This window comes from Sinocyclocheilus rhinocerous, unplaced genomic scaffold (genome assembly GCF_001515625.1).
Source record: "Sinocyclocheilus rhinocerous isolate Xijiao unplaced genomic scaffold, SAMN03320098_v1.1 scaffold1268, whole genome shotgun sequence".
NCBI classification, from domain to species: domain Eukaryota; kingdom Metazoa; phylum Chordata; class Actinopteri; order Cypriniformes; family Cyprinidae; genus Sinocyclocheilus; species Sinocyclocheilus rhinocerous.
The window spans coordinates 1,498,225-1,523,883 of NW_015664016.1; the positions used below are offsets into that span (position 1 = coordinate 1,498,225).

The 25,659-nt window shown below is 35.5% G+C and overlaps 2 protein-coding genes across 3 annotated transcripts; both read right to left on the minus strand.

Moving 5' to 3' along the window:
• Positions 1-842: 842 nt before the first annotated feature.
• On the minus strand, positions 843-8,500 carry LOC107729230 (ADP-dependent glucokinase-like). The gene is made up of 7 exons (XM_016539662.1): positions 8,405-8,500; positions 8,139-8,322; positions 7,114-7,273; positions 4,785-4,975; positions 4,556-4,652; positions 4,320-4,456; positions 843-1,727 (listed from the first exon to the last, which is right to left on the minus strand). The coding sequence occupies exons 1-7, from the start codon at positions 8,498-8,500 to the stop codon at positions 1,057-1,059; spliced, it is 1,536 nt and encodes a 511-aa protein (XP_016395148.1). The 3' UTR covers positions 843-1,056.
• Positions 8,501-9,678: 1,178 nt separating this feature from the next.
• LOC107729300 (heterogeneous nuclear ribonucleoprotein U-like) lies at positions 9,679-20,924 on the minus strand. Of its 2 annotated transcripts, none has more exons than XM_016539770.1 (14): positions 20,373-20,924; positions 18,367-18,481; positions 17,247-17,320; positions 16,879-17,018; positions 16,693-16,792; positions 16,484-16,596; positions 15,370-15,633; positions 15,178-15,297; positions 14,974-15,102; positions 14,639-14,807; positions 12,513-12,782; positions 12,158-12,396; positions 11,396-11,491; positions 9,679-11,232 (listed from the first exon to the last, which is right to left on the minus strand). In XM_016539770.1, exons 1-14 carry the CDS (start codon positions 20,797-20,799, stop codon positions 11,182-11,184), a joined length of 2,307 nt encoding a protein of 768 aa, XP_016395256.1. In that variant the 5' UTR covers positions 20,800-20,924; the 3' UTR covers positions 9,679-11,181. The 2 variants fall into 2 exon arrangements, with proteins under 2 accessions (XP_016395256.1, XP_016395255.1); XM_016539769.1 differs by having other exon boundaries at positions 12,510-12,782.
• Positions 20,925-25,659: the final 4,735 nt, after the last annotated feature.

Below are 25,659 nucleotides of genomic sequence, written 5' to 3' on the forward strand. Positions count from 1 at the left end.
ATAAGCTAAAGACATAAATAAGACGAAGAAAGAATTGTTTCCATGTTTGCGATAATGTGTAACTGCTCAATCCCTTGTCTTAAAGTGGAATATGATGCTGCTACGGAATGAGAACAAAGACGTGACTTCAGTGGGTGGAGCATAAAACAAGCAAGCAATAATATCCGACCAATGAGGATAAAGCAATGTTAGGTAAAATATGGACCACATAACACTTCAGTCATGCTAAATTTATCTGCATTTCCATTTGACATTAACATAGTAGGCTACTGTGCATCTGCATTGATTGATTTCAGTCATAATATAATGAGCTCTGGGTGCTCAAAGATTCTTCTGTGTATTATTTCAAGATTACTGGCCCCTGTTGGATTAATGTGTGTGAAGTGAATGATTACGAAGACATTTTAAGATATAAAAGTTCTGGATAGGATTCAAGAAAAACAAACTGAAAACAAAAACATAGGACCTATAGGTGGAATAACTCGGTGAATCTCATTATGAAGTATCCAGATCATATTTCACACAAAAATCAAAAATTATATTTTGCATAAGAGAAAAAAAAAAAAAATGGTGGCATTGACACATTATTTTCATGACTATTAGGCACATTTTCATGTATGTAATGCATCCGTGACATTGCATTTTCATTATATTCTCATTACTATAATACAGTATTTTTTATTATATTACAATAAAAAATACTGTAGTAAAATGAATTTTTAAATGCAATTTAAAAATCAGCACAAAGACCACGCAGAAATGAGAATTAGATAAAAAAAATGTGCTTAATTGTGAAGAAAATAATATTTAAAAAATAATAAACGTATAAATTTTAAAAAATTTATAAAAGCAAAATCTCCAATTTGTTTCTTGTGATTTAAGGGCGAAATAAGAAGTGGATATGTTGTTGACAGGTTTTGTGAGATTCACCCAACTTTATATTAGCTGGACCCAATGTTTGTATTGCACATGATCTGTCTCGATGTGTTTCCCAAAAAAAATAAAAGAATGCAAGAAAAAAAAAGAAAAAAAAAAAAGACAAAAGACGTCTCTTATTCAGATCTGCAGTACAAGCCCAGCGGCAGAGATGTTGTCTCCTCCTCCAGCAGTCTGGTATACCTCAGTGCACACCAGCACAGGAGCCACGCAAACCTCATAGCCGTCCTCATCCCAGCAGGAAACAGGTCGAGATTCCTGGAGTGGAATTCTCTGACTTCCTTCTTGCCTGCTAATGGAGAACGATTCGTCCATGATCAGCCGCGCTTTACTGAGATCTATGTCCGGCGAGCCGCAGACGTGCCGGTTGGCGGTCAGAGATGCTTTGGCTGTGGCCGACATGGTGTTCTTCCACTTGGAGCCACGTTTGACGATGATGGCCTGGAAAGCCAGTGTGTGGACGTGAAGGCGTGTGAGCGGCCGACCCGTCCCGGCCTCCCGGTGGCGCTGGTTTACCAGGCGGTAGAGTTCTCGCATCTGGTCCAGCACTGTAGCTACGCGTGGGTTGGGGTCGGAAAGCACGGTCAAGTTGCTGCCACGGAAAATGCTCAGGAGATTGGGCAGCTCTTGCTCGTTCATGCCTAACGAGTCGGAGTGAGGAAGAACAAACTCTAGGAGATCTGACATCAGACTCTCATCTACGAAGCTGGCCATCTCGAAATGGACAGCGGTCTGCGGGGACGCGGAGGACAACATCTTCGCCAGCTTTCCCAGCAGAGCCTCACGCTCTCCTAGAGGAAACAGAGTTATTATAGAATCTCCTAATTAATACAGCAGAAACCCTGATTTTAAAGGGTTAGTTCACCCAAAAATGAAAATTCTGTCATTAATTACTCACCCTCGTGTTGTTCCAAACCCGTAAGACCTTCGTTCATCTTCGGAACACAATTTAAGATATTTTTGATGAAATCTGAGAGCTCTCTGACCCTCCCATAGACAGCAAGGTAACTACCACGTTCATGATACGACAATATCATGACGCGAGCGTGTGGCGGCGCTGACCCAGATCTGGCGTAATGACGTCATCACGCCGGATCTGGGTCAACGCCGGCGCCGCCACACGCTCGCATCATGATACTGTCGTGAACGCGAGTGACGCAGTAGAGACGAAAATGTGGAATAAAGTCGTTATTTTTGTTTTCTTTGTGCAAAAAAGTATTCTCGTAGCTTCGTAACTTTACAGTTGAACCACTGATGTCACACAGACTACTTTGTCGATCATCTTGGTACTTTTCTGGACCTTGAACGTGGTAGTTACCTTGCTGTCTATGGGAGGGTTAGAGAGCCCTCAGATTTCATCAAAAATATCTTAAATTGTGTTCCGAAGATGAACAAAGGTCTTACGGGTTTGGAACAACACAAGGGTGAGTAATTAATGACAGAATTTTCATTTTTGGATGAACTAACCCTTTAATATGTTAAATGTAAGGATGTAACGATGCACCCCGAGCCAGCTGAAAATCGATTAAAAATATGTGATGATTCAAGTCGGTTGAGATGTTAAATGAATCGCGATACATTCATATAAACTCCCACCCCCAATTGTATCTCTGAGGGGAACTGACTGTCTTCAGAAAAGTTTAGATGGTATTTTCTGTTCAATTTGCCTCTGAATAATGCAAATTAAAGTAGCATTTATAAGCGCAGCACTGCTTTGTTTACAGCTGTAACCAAGGAAACACTGTATCGCTGCTGTTCCATAAGCACCACCTGCTGTCAGAGAGTGAATTTGCGTTCTCATTCAGATCGTCTGCTGGTTCGGTTTCCTTCAGATGTTTTATGTACTATAGTTTCACAAAGCTAATGTCAGACTATTCTGTTTTTGCTTCAAATTTCGAAATTTCTAATCTAATTTAAAACAGAATCTGCTCATGCGGCATGTATACCGCATCTTTGTTTGGACCGTGATTAAAATGCAGTGACTGCCTCGAATTTTAAATGGAAAGAGCACAGACAAAGCCTTAGGTCAGATTTCTTTTATTTGTAATATTTATGTTTTAACATTTCACTTTAGTTTTGTTATTTGACATATTTAAATTTGCAGCATTTTGTATGAGAAATAATAAAATGACACTTTTTCATTTATAATTTGCCTTAAATCCCATTTTGTAAAAAAAAATTGTGAGAAAATCGTATCGGAAAATCAGTATCGTGAATCGTATCGCATCTTGAGTTGATTGAATCATTACATCCCTATAGTTAAATGGTTAATGGAACATTAAGAAAAGAAATGGCATAAAAACAACGTTCACTCAGAAATCGCTAGTTTTTGATTGCTACATTTTGAAGTAAAAGACTGAAATAGTACTTTCTTGTAAAATATACTCAAATAATCTTCATTTCATTTACAACTTAAAAATATATTTTTACACACTGAAAAGTTTACTTCGAAGCAAATCTCTCAATTAATTACAAAAAGAAATGGCATGCAAAACATTAAATTAAACATGAAACTCTAAAGTAGAAATACTGAAATAGTGTTCTCTTATAAAATGTACTCCAACAATCTTTGTTTTATTACTGTTTATATACAGCTTCATTTAGCTAAACACTTTAAGCATTTTCACCTTTAGGTCTAAATATCACTTAAAACAAATTTACAGCAAATATTAGTAAAACTAATTTCCCTCTAGGGCAGACAGAAAAGCAAAGCAAAGCAAACAAAATCCCTGAGTGCTACGAGTTGTTACAGTCAGTCTACTTTCCCAGGGCAGCTGGGAAAACATGCTAATCTCACCATGTGACAGTACAGAGTTCAGTTTACCTCCAAACTGCCACTGATCCACACATAGGCTGACGTATATAATAATTAAAATACATATTGTTACAAAATGCATATTGTTATTTGAAAGTCAATTAAATACGGATTTGTTGAGCATTATGCAATAATGTTTGTAAATGTTATTAAAGGCAGAGTAAGGGATTTCTGGTAGCCAATGTTGATATTTGAAATCACCAAAACAAACATGCCCCTACCCCAAAAGGGTCTTGCCCCTATTTTGATAGCTCCGCCCCACATATACGTAGCAACCCAGGCAACGATTAGTTCTGTGAAACAAAGCAAAACCAATGTTACACCGTGTCTACGGACGTAAGCGGCGCGGCTCAACAAATCCCGACAGAAAACTGCTGCCGACACAAATTTCAAATGGTTTTCAACGGTCGTTTGATCGCGTCCAGTGTAGGCAGACTTTAGCTGTTGTAGACACGGTGTTACTCACCTACTGAGAAGAAACATAGTTTTCTAAAGTGTTTTTGGAAAATCACATACCCTGCCTTTAATGAAATTGAATTATTGCCCTTGTGTGTCTTCATTCACTTACCTTGTTTGAAAGGGAAGCTGTCCATCATCTGTAGTCCTCCTACAACAAGCAGATCTGGTTTGAAGCTGTTCAGCTTCTCCTGAAATTGCTCCATAGAGTCCAGATATGGATTATGGTCATCGCTATGGACAATATACCTACAGCAATGCAAGAAAAAAAACACATTTCAAACACTCACAGAAAGTTTAGATTGAAAGTACAGTTAAGATGAAAAATCTGAAAGTAAATCAGCCTACCTGTTGGCCCTTCGGGAGGTGTACGGCCCCCATGTGGCACCTGTGGGATACTCCAGGATCAGGTGGATGTCTGGCTCATCCACTGTGTTTCCAGCCACTGAGGAGAGATGAAATAATTCAATGCGATGATAAATATGGAAGTTAAGATTTTAAAGTTTTCTTGTTATATTTACAATGTTGAATAGAAAAGGCTTTTAGCATAAAGCTGAAAGTAAGAGCATTACAGCACCCGTGATACGCTGTGAGAGGATATCTGTGAAATCGGTGCTGAAACTGCCCCCTAAAAGCACATCACATCCTTCCAGCGCCATCCTGCTGGCCATGACAGGTGCATTTCCTCCTATTGACCACCTGTTTCCTGGTAACTCTCGAGAAGCTTCTACCAGATCACTGAAGAGTGTGTCATTCATCACAAACCTCCTATGGAAAAGAAGAAAAACACTGTCAGCTGTATAACAAACACTGCAGGTGCCTGCTGATGGGAGAGCTGTTAACACTCACTTATGGTAACTGTTTACGTTAAACTGTTGTTTTTAGCTCAGTATTATGCATGTACCATGCGATTTTTTTGCATTAGTAATAATACCTTTAAACGTTTCATCATTCATTCATTCATTCATTCATTCAAAAAGTAATGTGATTTTCGTATTCAGTGTTTTCATATTAAGAAACATTAAAACAAGTGCTAAACAACACTTTTATAAAACTTTGTTTCACAATGTAATAAATAGTTGCTAACAAACTAAAAATCATAAGAACATACATTTGTGTAGAGACTCAAAAATCAGCAACAGCCAGTTTATTAAATATGTGTTCTAGATTGATTGATTTTTGTAACAACATAACCCATAAATCATTCACATTAAGACCAGGAATATGTATAAAGCAAATAAGGTCAATTTTTTACAAATGAGAAGTGCGATTTTAATTATAAATTAACCATTTGTTAATAGTTGGACTTTCATTGTTAAAAGTAACACTGTTTTACTAGCAGTGTCGTGACAACTGCAATTTGAACATATTTTCATACAAAACGCATTTCAAAAGCTTTCACAGAATCGGCAAGCTTAAAAGGCTCTCTAGCAGAAAAGAATGAAAAGAAAAACACCACTATGATTGATGGTTATTATCTAGAGGAGAAATTCACTCATCAATCCAAACATGCGTCAACCAGAAGCACTCGCGTCTCCAAACGCTTCTGTGTCGCTTTGGCAGTAGTAGCTGTAAATTACACTCCACTCAGACACGTCTCAAACAGCACTATGCAGCGTCTCAACATAACTGCAATATTATCTTGAGAAGCCTGTCATTCCGCTCTCAAGTGTGAATTCTCTTGCAGGACGCAGCTGCCATATTGCCAGCACAACAAAACTAAGAGGGTCTGACGAATTTCATCTTAACAATTTAAAGGAACAGTTCACCCAAACATCAAAGTTACTGAACATTTGTGCACCCTGCATCCAAGATGTAGACGAGTTTGTTTCTTCATCAGAATAGATTTGGAGAAATGTAGCATTCACTTGCTCACCAATGGATCCTCTGAAGTGAATGGGTGCCGTCAGAATGAGAGTCCAAACAGCTGGTAAAAACATCACAATAATCCACAAGTAATCCACAAACCACTCCAGTCCATCAATTGACGTCTTATGAAGTAAAAAACTGCATGTTTGTAAGAAACCAATCTATAATTAAGGCGTTTTAAAGGGGTCATATGATGCGATTTCATTTTTTCCTTTCTCCTAAATTTTGGGCAAAATGCCAGTCCATAATAATGCTTCCTCCAGTGGAAAAGTCCATCCCATCGGTTGTCCTCTCACAAATAGCTTTAGGCTCTTTTTGCTTGCAAACAGTGCATATTTCTCTCCTGATTCAGACGAGATGAATTTTCACTGGAAAAAGCAATATTATAGATAGAGGACTGATATTTAAGCAACAATTTAAAGTTTAAAACATCATAATAATGGATTTTTCATTACAAACACAGTTTTTCACTTCTCAAGATGTTTATTGATGGACTCATGGATTACTTGTGGATTATTGTTATGGTTTTATCAGCTGTTTGGACTCTCATTCTGACGGCACCCATTCACTGGTGAGCAACTGATGTAATGCTAGATTTCTCCAAATCCGTTCTGATGAAGAAACAAACTCATCTACATCTTAGTGCAAGTACATTTGCAGCAGATTTTTATTTTTGGATGAACTATTCCTTGAAATGAAATGATCAATATTGAATATTATTTCATTAATGTAACACTTTGTGGTTGCGTGACATTAGCTGTTCATAGTTAATGTAATGACCTACATCTGTGGTTACCAGTGTAAACTTGTGGGGAACTCACTAAATTCACCTTGAAACCAGTTAATTAGTTTTAATTCCAATTGTTAACTATTAACTAACACAAAACGGAAGTTTGCAATCAGTTAAGCTATGTAAACTTGTAAAACAATTTAATCGGCTTCAAATTAAATAAATCACAATAGCTGTATTATGCTAAATTACGTAATCTGTACAGTCTCGAGGGCTTAGCGAACATGCTTGAACGGCTCTCACTTACTCTGAAGCAGCTCCGGGGGAGAAAAAGTAAGCGAAACTCTGTGCCAGCTGCTCCGCGTTCTCTATGTAATCATGATGGAGGGGCTGGTCTGTCGGCTTCAAACCCATTTTGTTCAGCAGAGTCACTCCATCGACTATGATATCCACACAGCCGCCAAAACCTGATAAGAGACAGTGAGATAATACACGTGAAATAATCTAATATTACAATAAATTAATCTTTGAACCTGACCATCCAACAAAACGCAAGTGAATCATAGGTCATACAATATCTGAACAAACTGGATTCGATGCCATGCATAGTTGGCAAAAGCAAACATGACTACAGACTAAAGCTGTTGTTTGTCAGAGTGCAACAGACTGACAGGTAGCCTACCAATCATGGTTTGAAAACAGATGAAATCAGAGATCAGGTTAACTTAACTGAGTCAATGCATACAGAACTTCAACTGATTGATTATCACTCCAATCAACAAAGATTCAATCAAGGGTCTAGAAAAGTCAGAACTTTCGCTTGCATTGACTGTAATGTAAGCAACAAGTAAAATAATAGTATTGCAATGGGCTGTGTATGTGACTCAGGTTACCAGACTTTTGGTAAACAAGGCCAAAACCTGGTTGTCAAAGTTGGTTTACCTCACAAGTACTCAGCACTTGTTGCTATAGTGTAAACCAGCAAAAAAAGAACATCAGCTCAGGCTTGATCCTATAACTATAAGATAACAATCCTCAGAAGCAAAACAAGCCATATTATCAGATAAAATAGTAACACGCAGTTGCGGATAGGAAACATCAAGAAAAATGTGGCAAACTGAATATAAATATGCAAATCTAACATTTAACGGTATTACTGTATTTACATAAATTATTTAATATTTTATTATTAAAGTTCACTAATAAATATTTACTGAGTTTATCTAAAAATAAATACAAAGTAACGTTATTAGAATTTATTCCAATCAAGCCTATGCACTGCATTCCATAATTATTAGTTGCATGCTGTTAAGTGCACTTAAAAGTCTGTACCTATAGCCACTCGCGGTCTGTACACGCTGTTCATGCCCACTTTCCGCTCTGCGCGCAGCAATGAAGACAGAACCGCGTCCAGTCTGTCCTCCAGAACCGAACTGTCCGGTGAGCGGAACCAATACGCCACCAACACCACTGCAAGTGACAAAAACGAGCGATATTTGACACCAGAGCGCAGCCACTCGCGGGTTGGACACGCTGTTCACTTTCCGCTCTGCGCGCAGCAGTGAAGACAGAACCGCGTCCAGTCTGTCCTCCAGAACCGAACTGCCCGGTGAGCGGAACCAATACGCCACCAACACCACTGCAAGTGACAAAAACGAGCCATATTTGACACCTGAGTGCAGCTCAATGGCCATTGCAGATGTATGAACACACGCCTGCCTCCTCTCTTTCTTCCTGAGCGAGTATGTGATGATGAATCAGGGGGCGGATGTTTTTCCTGCCACAGAAATATAAGAGGATAGAATGGCGTGAGTATATCAATATAAGCACAGCTAAGCTCGCGCTCTCTCTTTATATTTACTCAGTTGTTACTTAATTAAACTATGTGTATTTGTCCTTTAGGTATTAACATTAATTATTACTATTCAGACTGTTATTAAAGTACCACGTAGACTCGTTGTCACGTGGGACTTGTTACTTTTCTCCGCGCCAACCATAATAGTTGATTACCCGATGAAGATTTTTATAATCATGTTATAGATTGTTTTATTGAAGATTTGAATTTGCATGTTAGGTCAGAAATCCGTAGATGTAATAGATTTACATTATTGTAATGTACATTGTGTAAATAAGGAAAAACCCGTTCTGAGATTTGAATGGGGGTTGGGCTTTGGGATTTTTGAGCCGGCTTGCGCCCCTGGAGGTAGAACCTTTGTGTGTTTGCCGCCCAATGTCACTTTTTTCCCAGTGGCTCTTGTAAGAAGTGAGTCATTTCCGATCGTTGTGTTTCAAAATAAAAGTCCAACATCTAATTGATTACAGACCACTACGTATATATACACAAGTATTAAAGATGTAACAGGACACTGAAGGATTTTGTAATGTTGTTACAAATTTTACAAACAGGCATGAAATATGATATTGCTCCTCAAAGGGTTGTGCTTGACTCAGCAAACAGCCTGGCATGACTGTATCTGGTTTCAGTGTAACTACATCTTATTCATGTGGCAGAGGCAGAGCTATACATAAACAGACGGGCTTGAGTGTTATATTTCTGCATGGATACGCCTATAGGATAGTTTCTGGAATTTTGCTTAGTCCTAGAGATAGATAGATAGATAGACAGACAGGTAAGCCAGTTGTTATCTTCAAACTTTATTATAATTTTAAAACAACCTATTTCCAAGAGAATGCATGGAATAAGTTACTCATTTCATCTTTTTCTTATTTGATTGAAGGTGAAATACAAAACATTGCAAGATATAAAAAGAAAAAAAGGTCTACATTACAAAGTGTTATCATTTAAATTGTATATTTCTTACCTGACCAAATACCTTAATCATGAATAAATACAACATCAAAACAAGCTTCAATTAAGATCAGACAGTAATACTTTTAAAGTAGTAAAATAATATGTTCAGAATATCTGACATTTCTTTAGCCAACAATAGGTAAAACACATTTGTCATTGCATCATAAACATAGAGGACATCTTAACAATCCCCCAAAAAAATAAAAAACAAGATAGATGCATATTTCAGTCACTGAAGAACAGAAGGACAAGTAATCATCCTATTGGTAAAATTTAATAGCTAGGCTATAGCATTTCTGTTGTGGGAATTATGGATAAAGGAAAGAAACCTTCGAACATGTTATAATTGTGTTCATGTTTGCATTTGTTTGCAGTTACGATAATTACACATTTTTCCATTAAAGCATTAGAAAATCAGTCTATTGTTAACAGTCCACAATGGCATCCTGGCATCATTTGAGAGCTTTACTATAAAGACAACACTATTATAAAATAATTGTATAATTACTGTTTTATAGAGTAAGATGATGTAGTAGATGATGTAAAATCATTAAGGAGCAGTAAGCCGCATTTCAAAATAAAATAAAACATTCAATTTATAAGAAATAAAGCTGGAAAAAAGTACTTAATGCACTCATAAATTAAACTACAAAAAGTAATGTCCTAAACCCGCAACAATAAAAAGCATAATTTCTGCTTTTATTTTTAGTGGCAAAGAATCGAAAATTCTGTTTATTGCTCCCTACAGAAAAAAAAATTATGTTTAAAATCTGATGGTTTTATAAAGCTTTGCTTGTCCTCAAAAATATTAAAACCACACTGAAAACACACATGTAGAACTGGACTGTGGTGTACATGACAAGACAACATTGATTTTCTACACTGGACAGATTTGACAGGTACAGACTGTTTAGCACCTACTTCATTTTTGTACAGGGGATGGACTGCTTTTAAATCAACACTTTCTAAATTCAGTTCAATTCTAATCCAAGGAAGAGATTTAAAACAACACACACAATTATTACACAACTGTCATTGAAATTTCCAGTTATTTCAATTCATTTTTTTATACAGTCTGCAAAAGCTGACCAGACCTTATATACAAGACTTACTCCACATTTCAGTATCTCAGTTTATACATGTATCATGTTCTTTTAAATAAAAATATTATTGCAGCAGGACAGATTTTCTTCATATAACTGCAAAGTGCCTTGACAACTCTTATGTTATGGAGCTTTACTGCTACACAAAGATTCACACGAGTCTAATTAAAAATAAAATTCAGAACCCTGAAAGGTTTTAAAGACAAACATCCCACCCTGAAGTAATATGAGATTCCTGAATTGAACCGCATTGTCATATGAACCTGCGGTCAAAGACAAACATAAAATATTCATTTATAAAACTGTTAACAGGTCACCTGTAAAGCTCTGAAAGCTCCCAATATGGAATGTCCTATTAAAATCTGTACAAAAACAAAAGGACATTAGATAAAATGAACATTTGACTTCTGAAGTTAAAGCTGATGTTCTTCATGTGATATCAGTCCATCACAGCTATTATTCAGTAATATCCAGGATGGTACTGCTGACTCCATGGTTTCTGATTCCAGAACTAATGAAGACAAAGATACAGAGAATTAAAGAATGAAACATGATTGAATTTTAATAGTTTTTGCAAATTTTACATTTAAAAAAATCATAGAAATCATATATAAATCAATTATATCTATACGTTATTATATAAATTATAGTAAATGTTTTTTTGAGGGACTTACCCCTTGTTGCCAGCTCTGGTTGAAAGCTTGTGCTTTGTTCATGCTAAAGTTGCCATTTTTAAAACCTCGATGATTTCCTCCTCGACCCCTGAATTTCTGTGGAAACAGGACGTTTTATGATTCCTGGTTCAAAATTTGGTTGTATTTTAGTTTTAAACTCAATTAAGCAGTAAGCAACATTTTAAAATAATAAAATAAGATGATTTCTAAGCATAGAGCTTAAAAAAAAAAGCTAGTTTACGAAATAAACTACAAAAAAATAATATCCTAAACCCAAAATAATGAAAAACATCATTTTTAAAAGCTTGATTATTTCCTCCTAAACCCCTGAATTTCTGAGGAAAATGCAGATTTATGATTCCTGGTTCACATTTTGGTTGTATTTTTAGTTTTAAACTGAATTAAGCAGTAAGCCACGTTTTAAAAACAAAATAAAAACATTTCTAAGTATACAGCTTAAAAAAAGCTCTTAATGCGCTTATAAAATAAACTACAAAACATAATATGCTAAACCGAAAATAATGAAAAGCATAATTTTTAAAAGTTCATTTCGAAGTATACAGCTTGAAAAAAAAAATAATATTTTTAAAACCTTGATAATTTCCTCCTAAACCCTTGAACTTCTGTGGAAAAAGCATACGTATGATTCCTGGTTCACATTTGGGTCACATTTCAGTATTGTTTTTTTATATTTGAAGATTTACAATGACAACTAAATTAATTTGCAACTAAAACTAGTCTACATCATCACAGATCTCTCACCTGGTTGAAGTTGCCCCGGTTGGCCCCTCCCCCTCGTCCCATGTTGCCCCTGTTCATGGCTCCTCCTCTGTTGCCCATGTTAACCATGTTGCCACGTCCAGGTCCCGGCCTGGGGGCGCCACCTCTGTTAGGCATCCCACCGCCGCGATTGAAACTGCCCCGGTTGAAGCCTCCTCGGAAGGCAGGGGGAGGAAGGAAGCCTCTCGGTGGTCTGCTGAACCCACCACGAGGTCCAGGCACTGACAAACAATTAAAAAAGGAACAGTGTATTACTGAATTTATACATATTCCTCTATACAAATAAGTATATAAGGAATAAAAAGAAACATTTCGCTCATCTGAAATAGCGTACCACCCCTAAAGTTGGCTTGGTTTTGAAAGCCTCCTCGTCCTCCCCTCTGACCCTGTCCTCCTCCACCACGGTTGAACAGATTTTTGCCTCCTCGTCCCCGAGTGCCTCCCCTCTTTGGTTGAAGCCCTCCCTGGTTGGGCTTCTTCTCAGGAGGAAGGGAATTTTTGCTCTCCTCCTTGTACTGTTCAAGAAGTTTGGTAGCTTCTTCTTTCTGCAGCTCGACATAAAGCACTTCACTGAAGCACTCATCTTCCACAGGCAGCGTGTATATTCCTGCAAAACATTATAGTGTTATAGTGTGGCAATTTGGGAGTTTTGTGAATTGCACACCAGTGTTTTTATTGTTAACTAAAATTAAAAGTATTACTAAAACTTTTAAACTTAAAAAAAAAAATAAAATAAAACAAAACACTTTTAGGAATACAACTGGAAAAAAGCTCTTAATGCGTTTATAAAATAAACGACACAAAATAATAACCTAAACCCAAAATAATGAAAAGCATATTAGATGAAAAACATGACATTGTATTATTAGTATAGTATTAATATTAGATGACAAAACATCTAAAACTTGAACTAAAATAGAAAATATAAAACTGAAAAACTGAAATTTTGCGTTTGCAACTGAATTTTTTTTAAAAGTTAAAATACTAAAATTACTAGAACTAAAACTTTAATAAAAATAATAAAGGTTAACATTAAATACCTATTAGATGGAAAAAAACAATTTCCCTGGCAACTAATTGAAATAAAATAGGTTTTGAAGTACTAAAATTAGTAACTAAAATAAAAAAAAACTAAAATAAAAATAATTTGACGATAAAAATAAAATAAAATATTAGATAAAAAAAATTAAACTTATAAAAGAAATTTGCCCTGGCAACTAACTGAAAAAAAAAAGTTAAAGGGTTAGTTCACCCAAAAATGAAAATTAGCCCATGAATTACTCACCTTCAAGCCATCCTAGGTGTATATGATTAAACTTTGCCTAGGCAAGTTGAGAAAGTTTAAAATGAGTTTAAATGTAAGTACTAAAATTAGTAAAACTAAAACTGAAATAAAAATCAATTGAAGATAAAAATGAAATAAAACACAATAATAACATATTATAGCATTATTAGTGTCACGTCCCTGGACTGTCTTTGTTGTGTTTTCCCTCCACATGTGCTCCATGACCCAGTTTCTCCCTCGTGTTGATTGTTCGTGGATTTCAGGTGTGTCTTGTTTAGTTCTAATTACCCCATGTATTTAAGTCCCAGCCTTTGCGTTCGGGTCTACATGTTGAATTACGTGTGTTTACCCCTCTTCCTGTTGTGGATTTACCCCTGTGATTCTCTAATTAAATACAGTTTATGCTATTCTACCTCTCCATCGTTCCTTCCGGCAGCGTTACGTGACAATTAGTATTATATATATATATATATATATATATAAAATTAGTATTATAAGACGTCGGCTTTGCGCATGCGCCGCTCAGAAGTGACGATAACGGAAGCGCAGGGGAAAGATCAAAACAAAACAACTGTCACGAATTAGAAGTACAAAACGAGGATTTGTCAAGCTTACGTCATCCGTGCTTCCGTGTACAACTGTTGGTGAAAGCTAGATTAAAGTGATTATTATTACGTTTTGAATATGGATATTTTTCTTACAAAAACGCATCGATTCGCTACAGGAGGCCTTTATTCACCCCTTGGAGCCATGTGAGACACTTTTTTATTATGGATGGATGCGCTTTATTTCACTTTGGCTTAAGGGGGAGTAAATAATGGGCTAATTTTAATTTTTGGGTGAACTATCCCTTTAAGTAAAAGTTTAAGTACTAAAATGGGTAAAACAACTCATTAGTAAAACTACTAACTGAAATAAAAATAAATTAAATATTAAAATAATAAAATAAAATATAAGACTTCAAACAAAAAAGCTTAAAAAATTGAATTTTTGCCCTGACAACTAACTGGAATAAAATAAGTTTAAGCTGAAGTACTAAAATGACTAAAACTACAACTGAAATAAAAATAAACTATATATATGGTACAAAACTTTATATAACTTACTAAAACTTTGTAAATACCATAATAGCATGTAAAGAATACTAAAATAACACTAAAATACTAAAAGGATTTTACCCTTCATTTTTAGGACCGCATGTTCAGGTACATCTTTGCCATCTGTTTCTGCCTTTTTCTGAGTCCTCTGTATATATTCCTCATCTGTCGGACAGACTACCACTGCTTTACGCTGGAAACCGGCAAACAGGCACATTTTCCTTCTTTGGGCTGGTGCTGATACGTTAGTCTAAAGGGAGATATTTAAAGGTCAGTATTTTCAGCAGATGGTATAATGATCATGCACTGAAGACGTAACATGAAAAATAAATGTATTAAGAGCAAAGTTTAATGAGAGATTATATTATGCTTTGATTTTGATAAGTATTTATACACTAGAGATTATATTTAGTCACCTGGTCAAGTATGTAGTTGCGTTTTTTCCGTGCCGCGATCTCTATGAATTTCCCGAGGAAGAGGGGAGCACGCTGAGATATTGCTGAGAGCTTTGTGACATCTTTCATCTGTCGCTTCAAACTGGAAATCTGAATTTCAACATAAAAATAACACCGAATATGATGTTTATATTGTCTAAAAAATGCTCTTATGTCAGCACTCACCATCATCTTCTCTATGATTGTGTTTGTTCCAAGAATGTTGTATTTTCCAGGATTGGCTTTGGTGTGATTTGTAACCCATTCGGTTTTTCCCGTTCCAGGCAGTCCGACCATGACAATGACCTATGAACATTTATAGCAGATTTAGATTAGGCTTTTTAATTATCATGTCAATGTTTCAGGTATGAAACCAACCTCACAGTCTTCTTTGGTCTCGGGTCCCTTCGGTCCTCTGATACGATCACACACAGGGATCTGCTGCAGGAGCGTAAAGCCGTCAGGTTGGGGGGAAAATGGGGTTTCACGCTGGCCAAAGTTGAACTCAACCGCACAGTTGTGGCAGAGGACGTGAGGGAAGAACGGCTTTCCCTCCAACTCATCCTTACTGACTTTGAAAGCTGTTCCCAGATCCTGTCCATTCTTGGAGTAGGAAATTTCCACTTCTTCACCATCAAAGTTCTGCCAAATAAACACAGCAACTATGATGTACTGCACTGTGGCCAAAAGTACACAGAAACACCACACTTGCTAAACATTTCATTCACAATGTTGAGAACTAAACATGTTTTTGAAACACTGAAATATTATACAAATATTTATATATAAAATCAAAATATTTATAATAGAGATTGAAATTGAAGAAATTGAAATATTGTGTAAATATATAATACTTTATTTCTATATATATATTGAGGTTGGTATGATTTTTAAAATATTTTTTAAGATGCTTATGCTCACCAATGCTGCATTTATTTGATCAAAAATACAGTGAAAACAGTAATATTGTGAAATAATTTTAGAATTTAAAATAAATGTTTTCTATTTTTATATATTTTAAAATGAAATTTATTCCTGTGATGCAAAGCTGAATTTTCAGCATCATTACTCCAGTCTTCAGTGTCACATGATCCTTCAGAAATCATTCTAATATGCTGATTTGCTGCTCAAGAAACAGTTTTAATATTAATGTTGAAAACAGTTGTGCTGCTTAATATTTTTGTGGAAACTGTGATACACGGACATATTTTTCAGGCTTCTTTGACAAATCTAAAATTCACAAGAACAGCATTTATCTACAATATAAATCTTTTGTAACATTACAAATGTCTTTATTGCCACTTTTGATCAATTTAATGCATCCATGTCGATTAAAAACTACTAATTTCTTAAAAATAAATAAATAAAATCTTAATGACCCCATAATTGAACAATACGAATACATGGCACCACCTAGTGGTCAAGATTAGTAATTGCACAGAGATTTAAAGCTAATAGTGGATGAGAAATGAGAATGCGCATGGATACTTACAATAAAGCAACCGACAACATCGTTCTCATCAAAAGCCTCCCCAAAGTCCTCCGTCACACCGTTGCTGGTTTTCTTGGCCTTAGATGAAAAGCCATACGAGTGTGCTTCCTCCCCTGTAAATATATATAAGGCAAAGAAACACTCAAATGACATTATGAATTTATTAGATCAACTCCAACAGATTCTTGCAAGAAATCAAAGACCCTCACCTAGCAGAAGAGAGCTACTGGCCAGTGACCAACCCACCAGAACGTCATGAATCTCAATTCCTTTACTGGAAATGTGTTTTACAGGAATCTTCTCGATAATCTGATGCAAAGATATGCAAAAACAAGGCTAAGGGCATGACAGGACCGTTATAAATAGTATAGATCAAGTTAAGGCAGTGCTCTTACCTTCATTTCGAAGCAAGCCTTGCCCTTTGCCACACCGTAAGACGCTCGTCCCCCGGCCCACAGGTAGGCAAAGCTCTCCATAGTGAGTGAGGAGGCGCTATACCGATCCCGAGACACCTTGAAGTGCAGGTCACAGTTGTCTGTGGAAAATAAGAGACGGACACTTTATTTCTGAAGCTTTATAGTGGCTGCAAATCCCGTTTGCAAAAGTTTAGAGGAACAAATGAGAAGAACAAATGTTCTACTCTAAACTTTTTAACAACCTCACTGAATACCTTTTAGAAATAGAATCTGCATGTTACGCTATGCAGCATTTATTTAATTCAACCTATATCTGAGCAGTATTTGTGTGGGATCATCATACTTACAGGTGTCCAAACACACAGTTGTGTCATCAAACTCTTCATCCTCTTCCTCCAGAGGAGGCTGGGGAGACTTTGCCCTGAGGGAACCATCAAAGAAACAACTATGAAAATCAATCAAATTCAGTTCAGAGCCATTAGAAGATCCCACTGAGCTCCCTTTGGATTTTAAATATGTTCCAGCTGAGTATATTTACAGGTGTGAACCATCTGTTAGACATTTAGCACATCAGTGCTGTTTGCTTTTTGCAATAATTCTGCTTATTTATTTTAACTATTTTCTAATAAACTATTAAATAAAAATCAGAAGTATTTGTTTAAGAAAATGTGACCATAATTTAGGATATACACACATAGTACAATCTTAACCATGTACATGGTAATAAACTAGTTAATAAATAATAATAATAAAAAAAAATTATATATTTTTTTACATTTTCCAATAAGATTTCATTTGAAATATTTTAAAGGTAAAACACTTTTTCTGAAAGGTTGCAACTTATTGATTTATGTATTTATTTAACATTATTATTATTATTATTATTTCACACTGAAAATCTATTTTTTTGTCATAAAACTTCAAATTTTGCCAAATCTATCTATCTATCTATCTATATATACACACACAGACAGTATATATATATATATATATATATATAATGTTGATATATATTATATATTATGTATGGTTATGTAAAATACCTGAGAAAAGACAACACATCATCGATAAATAAATGAAAACACATTTAAATTCAATTAACCATCATAAACTTAAAACAATATTAATATGATACATACAAAAAATATACCAGATCACTTTAGTCAAAATTTCTAAAGGATATACACCATACAAACATTATCAGATAGACATTTTCTTCCTTTAACAGCCCAAGATCTGACCTAGAAACATGATTCCTAAGGAAAAGATACCACTTGTTCTGAGATGACAGAGATGCCCTTATTATAGGCATTTAAATAATTTAAAACGGTCAGTAAAAATGTGTGTTTCTTTGCACTGATGTGGAACAGCATGTCAGATTTGGCTCTTTACTGCCAAAACTGGTCATAAATCTTTAAGGTGCAGTGGAACCTCAGGAGTACCAGAGGCCGACTGCACATTTCTTACCGGCTGTATTTGCTTTCTTCAATAAATTCAAAGTAGCCCCTTCCATGTTCATCTCGGCGCCTCTTTACACCCTTCTTATTCTTCTGTTCATCATTCTTGTCTTTGTTTGCATCCCCTTTGGAAATAAAACAATAAATCATAAGGAGGCGTACCTCTGGACCCATCATGATGTAACATGATGGTCCACATAATTACTGGAGGATTTCTAGTTATTTCGGTTGTGCATGAACTGCAATGACCAGTATTTTAAAAGAAAGGTGTATTTAATTATAAGTTCACATGTTTTCAATTAAGGAGCAATGCCTTACAGTGCAGTTTGCATGCTGTAGTACTTATACGGGTACAAACAGGAGGTTGCTGCCAAGACATCTGCAAACTGTGCAATTTGGAGCTAAGTAACACACATTTTCAGATTCACATTGCATGCATCTTGAAGAAAAGTGTTACAGTGTGTGCAAATATTGAAGGCACATTTGGTGAGGGGCAAAACTCACAAGCACCTCTTTCCCTATGAGTGCAACTTGTGCTTGACAGAACAAAAATGATTACAAAATGAAAATCAGGAATATGCAAACTGCAAAATCACTCACAAATCCATCATTTTTAAAGTAATTTTAGAAGTAAATATGAATGATAACTAGCCTCTTATAAGAAATGATATTCAAATTAATGGCAATGTTAATTTAAAGGTTAATGGTTGCATTTCTAGGCTGGTAGTCCAAAAGATACTAAGCTCAAACCCCTAACCCCACATTACCCCAAGGGGGAGAAAGCATCTGCTAAATGAAGACAAAGAATAACAATGTCCTAACATGAGGACCTCATTAGGCTACTCCAGATCAGACAGAGTAAAACAAATGAACTGAGATCATTACGCACAGACTCCATCTGGAGCTTTTGTCCTTTGTATCTCCAGCATCCTGTTACAGCTCAGCGATCCTGAGAGCCTATGCTCAGCCAATGAAGACCAGTGTTCACTATTAAGGGTCATTCTCAGGTAACGGTCCTATTCGTGCCTGAAAATTCCAGGATTGTAAATTTGTACATCATTTGATTTGAATCAGTGACTTGTGAACTGAAAAGAAAAAGGTTTATGCAAATCATGACAGAAAAAAAACGAGTTTCTTCTGAATCAGAAGATTCTCTTGTTTAATTTGATATATTGTATAACAATTACACCAGCTTTACATCTACATGCTTTAAAACTAGTAATGCTATATAGCTGACCATAAATATAGAAGTAGATTTCTTCTTTTAATTTAAACTAACTTACACATAGCCAATAAATATGTAAATATTATATTAAAGTTTGAGACATATAGTGCAAATAAATTATTAGCGATGAATAAAAATAGGGATAAATAAAATAAATAAATTACACATTTATTTGTTTGTTTGTTTGTTTACTGATTGATTGCATGACACACTTTATAAAGTTAAATCTATTAAATTAAAGTAAAAGGGACACACATAGTACACCAGTGGCACCATCTCCTGGTAATGGCATAAAATCATGTATTCTGTTGTTTAATTTGATATATGACATCTACACAAGCTTTTCATCTTCATGCCTAAAAACTAGATGACCATAAATATAGAAGTAGGTTTTAATTTGTAGCCAATAAATCTCAAATTTTGAGATACAATTAAATAAAAATTTAAAAATAAACAAAAAAATAATAATTAATGAAATATGTTAAAAATACATTCACATAAATTATTATTTTTTTTGTCTTTAATTATTTATTTATTTATTTTTGTCTTTTGCAATTATTAAATCTATTATATAATCATAATCTATCGTATGACTATAATGCGAATTCATTTAGTTTTCTGTTAATTGCATGAGTATTAAGTCAAAGGAACACAAATGGGACACCAGCAGCACCAGCTCCGGAGAAGGACATCAAATCCTGAATACTCTCGGCTGTCAGAATTAATTGTTCTGCCATCGCAGCCCAAATATATAAAATATGAATTGCACAAGCTTCATCACGTAATCTCACCCTCGCCAGGGCCCATGTCGAGAGCCACATCATCCTCATCAAATTTCTCCATCTCCTCATCATCTTCTTTAAGCAGGACATCTTCATCTTCATCTGATTTATCCATTTCTACCTCCTCCATGTCATCATCCTGCTGCTCCTCAGCCTCCGCGTTATCTCCCTCCTCCTCCTCCTCCTCCTCCTCCTCCTCAGCCTCCATACTCTCTCCAGCCAGATCTTCCTCGAGGTCTTCATCGCCCATGTCCCCGAGGCCGCCTCCATCCTCGTACTGTCCCTCAGAGCCGTTGGTGGCCAGCGCCTCCTGATCCAGAGCGGCCTGCAGCCGCGCCATCAGCTCAACCTTCAGCCCTTTATCGCACAGACTCCTCTTCTTCAGCTCGTCCTTCAGCTCGTTCACTTTCAGCTTCTTCACATTCAGTGAGCTCATCTTGCCGTTTTGATCCTTTCTTCGTATCTTTAGACGTTATACCTCGAATGTATGAAATATGACCAGGAAGAGCAGGTTATGAGCGGACTGTCGGAGACGCTCGATGCGGTCACTGATGGGCAGCAGTCGCAGCAGAACGGGGCCAGTTGAGCCTTATATAATCTACCGTAATACACATGATACATGAGCAAAATACCGTAAATATCGCTACAGCTATTACATATGCATAAGAGAAAATATCAGTATTCAGTTCATTATAGTCACTTTCATATGTGCAGAAAATTATAATAAACAAATCTGAATACAGTACAGAAGGCAAAAAGTTAATATACTTCAAATCTTTTTATTAGTAGCCTATTTTGTGTGACAATACAGATTGAAATAATTATAACAAGGTGAACAATAGGATATTGTCCATTATTAATGCAAAAAGTAAATATGCCCTTTTAATATATGGTTTACTGGAAAATAAATTAAATATTAGCCTACTTATTTAATATTGTAGTATCGTTTTTTTTTTGTCAATGCCACAAAAGCACAAAAAAAGATTTTTACAGCGTATAGTCTATAGGTGTCACGGAAACACCTGCCTCACCAGCCGAATCAGCCTCCTACACCCGCTCACAATCACCTGATTACTGATCACGGACACCTGCACCCACTTACTACACCACTCAAATACTCACTCACCTCATTCACTCGTCGGCCGGTCTCAAGGTTACAAGCTGCTCTCTGTCCTGGTTCCTTGCCTCCCGATCTGCCTTTCAACCATCGGATTCCTCAGTTCTCGGCCAGAGGACCGGAGTGCCGACCCCAGATAAGACTGTGTTCTATGCTTCCATTTATCCCTACGTTTGACTCTTTTCTGTTGGAAGCTCCTCCTCAGTTCCTATTAATAAACTCTCTGCCTTACGTTAACCTGCCTGTCTGCCTCTTTGTCCCGGTTGTGACAATAGGCTATATTATATTTTAATTTAATATTTATAATATTGATAATTTAATATTGACTAATTTTAAAGAAGCACTCGTTTAAAATTGCGTCATTATATTATTCAATGCCACAAGAGCACAAAAGTATATAGACATATCAACATTGCCAAAGAACGTAATTATCTATAAACTACAATTCGTATGAATTTTTCTTAAAGTTTATCCTATATATACATTATACAAATGTATTATATATGCATTTAAGAGAAATTTGGTTTTCAAAACAATTACAGTCCGTTTTTTTATATGTAGGCTAGCTTACATAAAATGCAGTTAACGAATAATAATAGACATAGTTCAGATATGGCAAAAACTATTTTATATATTGCTTTTTTTTCTTAAAGGCTATATATAATACTTTTTTTTTTGTAATAGCCTAAAATGTGAGAAATTTGATTTTCAATAGAGACAGAGCGCATTTAGGCCACGCCCACACGGGGGGGGGGGGTACAATATAACGCTAGTCTCCATTGACCATTCTATTGCGGGAAGCTGCCTCCTTGTCATCTCTGACTTATAACAAAAAACAGAGCAATGCCTAAAAGCTGCTATGTGACAAGGTGTACAGTAAACAGTCAATGGAGAGCGTTGGATTAGTGTAGTGTAGTCGGCTTCATTAACAAATGACTCTTATGAACCGGATCTTTTTGAGTTAAAACCACAAAGCGCTGCCCAGTTCACTAACGAATTGTTTTTCACATTTGTTCGTGAATCAGATAATTACTGCTTTTCAGGTAACTCAGAAGTCCTCTGAGAAATCTTATCCCGTCTGGATATGTCTGAGATTCATCGCGTAATTGTTTTGTGATCCGCTCGCTTCACTTTCATCATGGATATAAGCCATAACAATAACATGAAATCAACAAGAAGATGCCGATCACGGAAACTAATAGCAGAGTTAGGTAAGAATCTAGTCGTATTGCAGTTTTCTCGACTATAACTGATTTGAGTTGGCACTTTTTCCCCAAACCCATTAATTCAGTTTTCAAAACAAAGACACATTTCTCAAAAATAGGTAAGAATCTAATCGTATTGCAGTTTTCTCGATTGTTAATGTAACTGGTTTTATTTGCCACTTTTTCCTCCAAACTCATAATCCAGTTTTCAAAACAAAGACACATTTCTCAAAAAGTTTAACAATGGGTATTTAAACATTAGGTAGCAAAACTGATGACACACCAATTAGAATCTCTGCACGCTAACAAACGGAGAGAGCTCGAGCTGAGCCAATCATCTACAGGGGTTTTATACTTACACATACAGTGTATTATTACAGTAGAGTACCAGTACATTAGATAATGATAATTTCACTATTCTATATGTACAGTAAACTGTAGCACATGTTGTACACCTTCAAGCGTGTGACTGTCAAATTTGATTTGTAACCATTTTTTATGTGTACTGCATTTTTGCAGAACTGAGAAATGACTGCCTTTGAGATATAGCTAGTCTTGTGTCAGGAGACCAAGAAACTGCTATAGTACTGTATACTGTAATGAAATTTGGCCAAATGTGCAGATGATGCTATTTTATTTTTTATTTTATGAAATTTTATTTTTTACTGTACAGTATTGTGGTGCATGCCACGTTCATACAATTCGTTGGTATTTGAACTTTTCTAGTGCTTTTCATCTACTGCAAGAATACTTTACAGTAGTAAAATGAAAATAATTTTTTCCCAAAAGTTCATTGCTGAATTATGCATCTGTATCTGTAAGTTAATTTATGTATACTGTAATAGACATTGAGCTGCAAAAATAATTCCTGAATCCTAGTAAGAGTTTTTTTTTTTTTATAGTGTTATTGATCTCAGTGTTCACTGGGCAGGCAAATACATCTGTGTATTTGAATTGTGTGTAAGCATTTACAGTTTTTTCAACTGTTTGCACACAAAATCTTTACTTGTCACACAGTTTCTGAAACCTGACACTCAAACACCAGAACCACACACCAAATCTGCAAAACCATATGTAACGGAGGCCAGCGAGTAGGTGCTGTGCAGGTAAACCTCACTCCCCTGATCTCAAGAGACGCACTAGCGACTGACGCTAGAGGCTGCAGTCTTTTTTTCTAGCCTCCTTGTTAGTGCGCCCGCAGAAACATTTATAACCTGTTGAAGTTTTTTATATCGTGCATTGACTTGGTGCCATGATGAATATTGAAACGTTGTTATTTATTTTTCATTTTAAACTGTATAGATGATTACTTATTGGTAATACAACATTTGTGAACAAAACTGTGTATGTCAGACCATAAATCCCCAAAAACTATGCATGGGGGCTTGCTTTGGTGTTGCCACCCCTCATAGACCCCATGCCACCCTAAAAATTATTTTCTAGATCCGCCCCTGGAGTGAAGTGATTAGGATCAATTGGATAAATTATAATAATCTTGAGCTTTCTGCAAAATTACAAATAATTAGACATCCCTGCCAAAACAGATTGTTTTTAATGGAAATTATTATTTTTTTCTAAATGGTGTTATGTCTAATATGGCCATTTTGCTATTTAAAATGTAAATTATTTCATAAATTACAATCATGTGATCACAGAGAATTCTGATATATACTTTTTTTTTTTTTTTTACTGTAACAACTAACAACTGATCGAGTTGTTATTGTTCATTGAAACGAAAACTGCTAAAAATCATTTTGGTAATAGAAATAAAGCTGAAACTAAAATAAAGTAAGCATTAGATAAAAAAGAGAACTTGAATGAAAAAACTTGCCTTGACAACTAAATAAAATAAAAAAGTTGAAGTACTAAAATTACTAAACTAAAAATACATTAAAGTTAAATAAAAATATTTAAAAAAAAATGATTAAAAATGTGCAAATGCACATTAAAAATACTAAAACTTCAACTAAATTTTAAACTAAAAGTTAATTGGAAATATTAGAAATACTTTAAAGGGGTCATATGATGCTATTTTAAAGATCATTATTTTGTGTATTTGGTGTAACAGAATATGTTGACATGCTTTAATGTTCAAAAAAACACTAAAAATAATTATAAAATAACACTGGTCATAGAGCACCTTGTCAGTGTGCACATTTAACAAACAATTTACAACTTTTAACACATTTAAAACTTTTACATCCGAAAACATGCACGGGACAAGATCAGATATGCCCAAAAATATGCTAAAAATTCTTAAATAAAGTTCAATTCAATTCAATTCAAGTTTATTTGTATAGCGCTTTTCACGATGCAGTTTCTACAATATATTTAGTAGTATCTTATCAGTGGTGACTGTCAAATTGATGTACATATGGCAGAAATGTACGGTAAAATTCAGTTAATGACGTAATCAAACAAACGATGAACACTATTAACAGCAATGATTATATGCTGCAATAAAGTGTTTTAAGATGTGGAACCTAGATGAACCACATTATAAATTTTTGATTGAAAAGTCCATTGGTGACAATTTTAGCTCTGTTTCTTTTTTATTGCAGTTTCCGTCCTATAACAGAAGACCTGCTCCTTCAGGCCTTTGAGGTGCCTAATGCTCTGACAACTAAATATTTTTGCTATTCTTGTTTTGTTGTTTGAATTGACCTTGAATGCACTACAGAGAAAAAAACTTCAAAAACTTTAATTTGTATATAAAGATGAAGACCTTAGACCAATGGAATGAATTAATGTAATGGTGCTGTTATTTCTTTTTAAAGGTGTTAGTTAGATCAACAGAAAAAAGGACACTTGGAACCAGAGGAACTGACCAAATATTTAACACAAGAAGGTATGTTCATGTGTAACTATTGGAAATAGTGGTTTGTATTTTACTATAGGCTTCTAATATTTTGAAATCAGTGTGCAATGCTCATTTGTCAGACGATTTAACAATACAAGGAATCCACAAAGATGT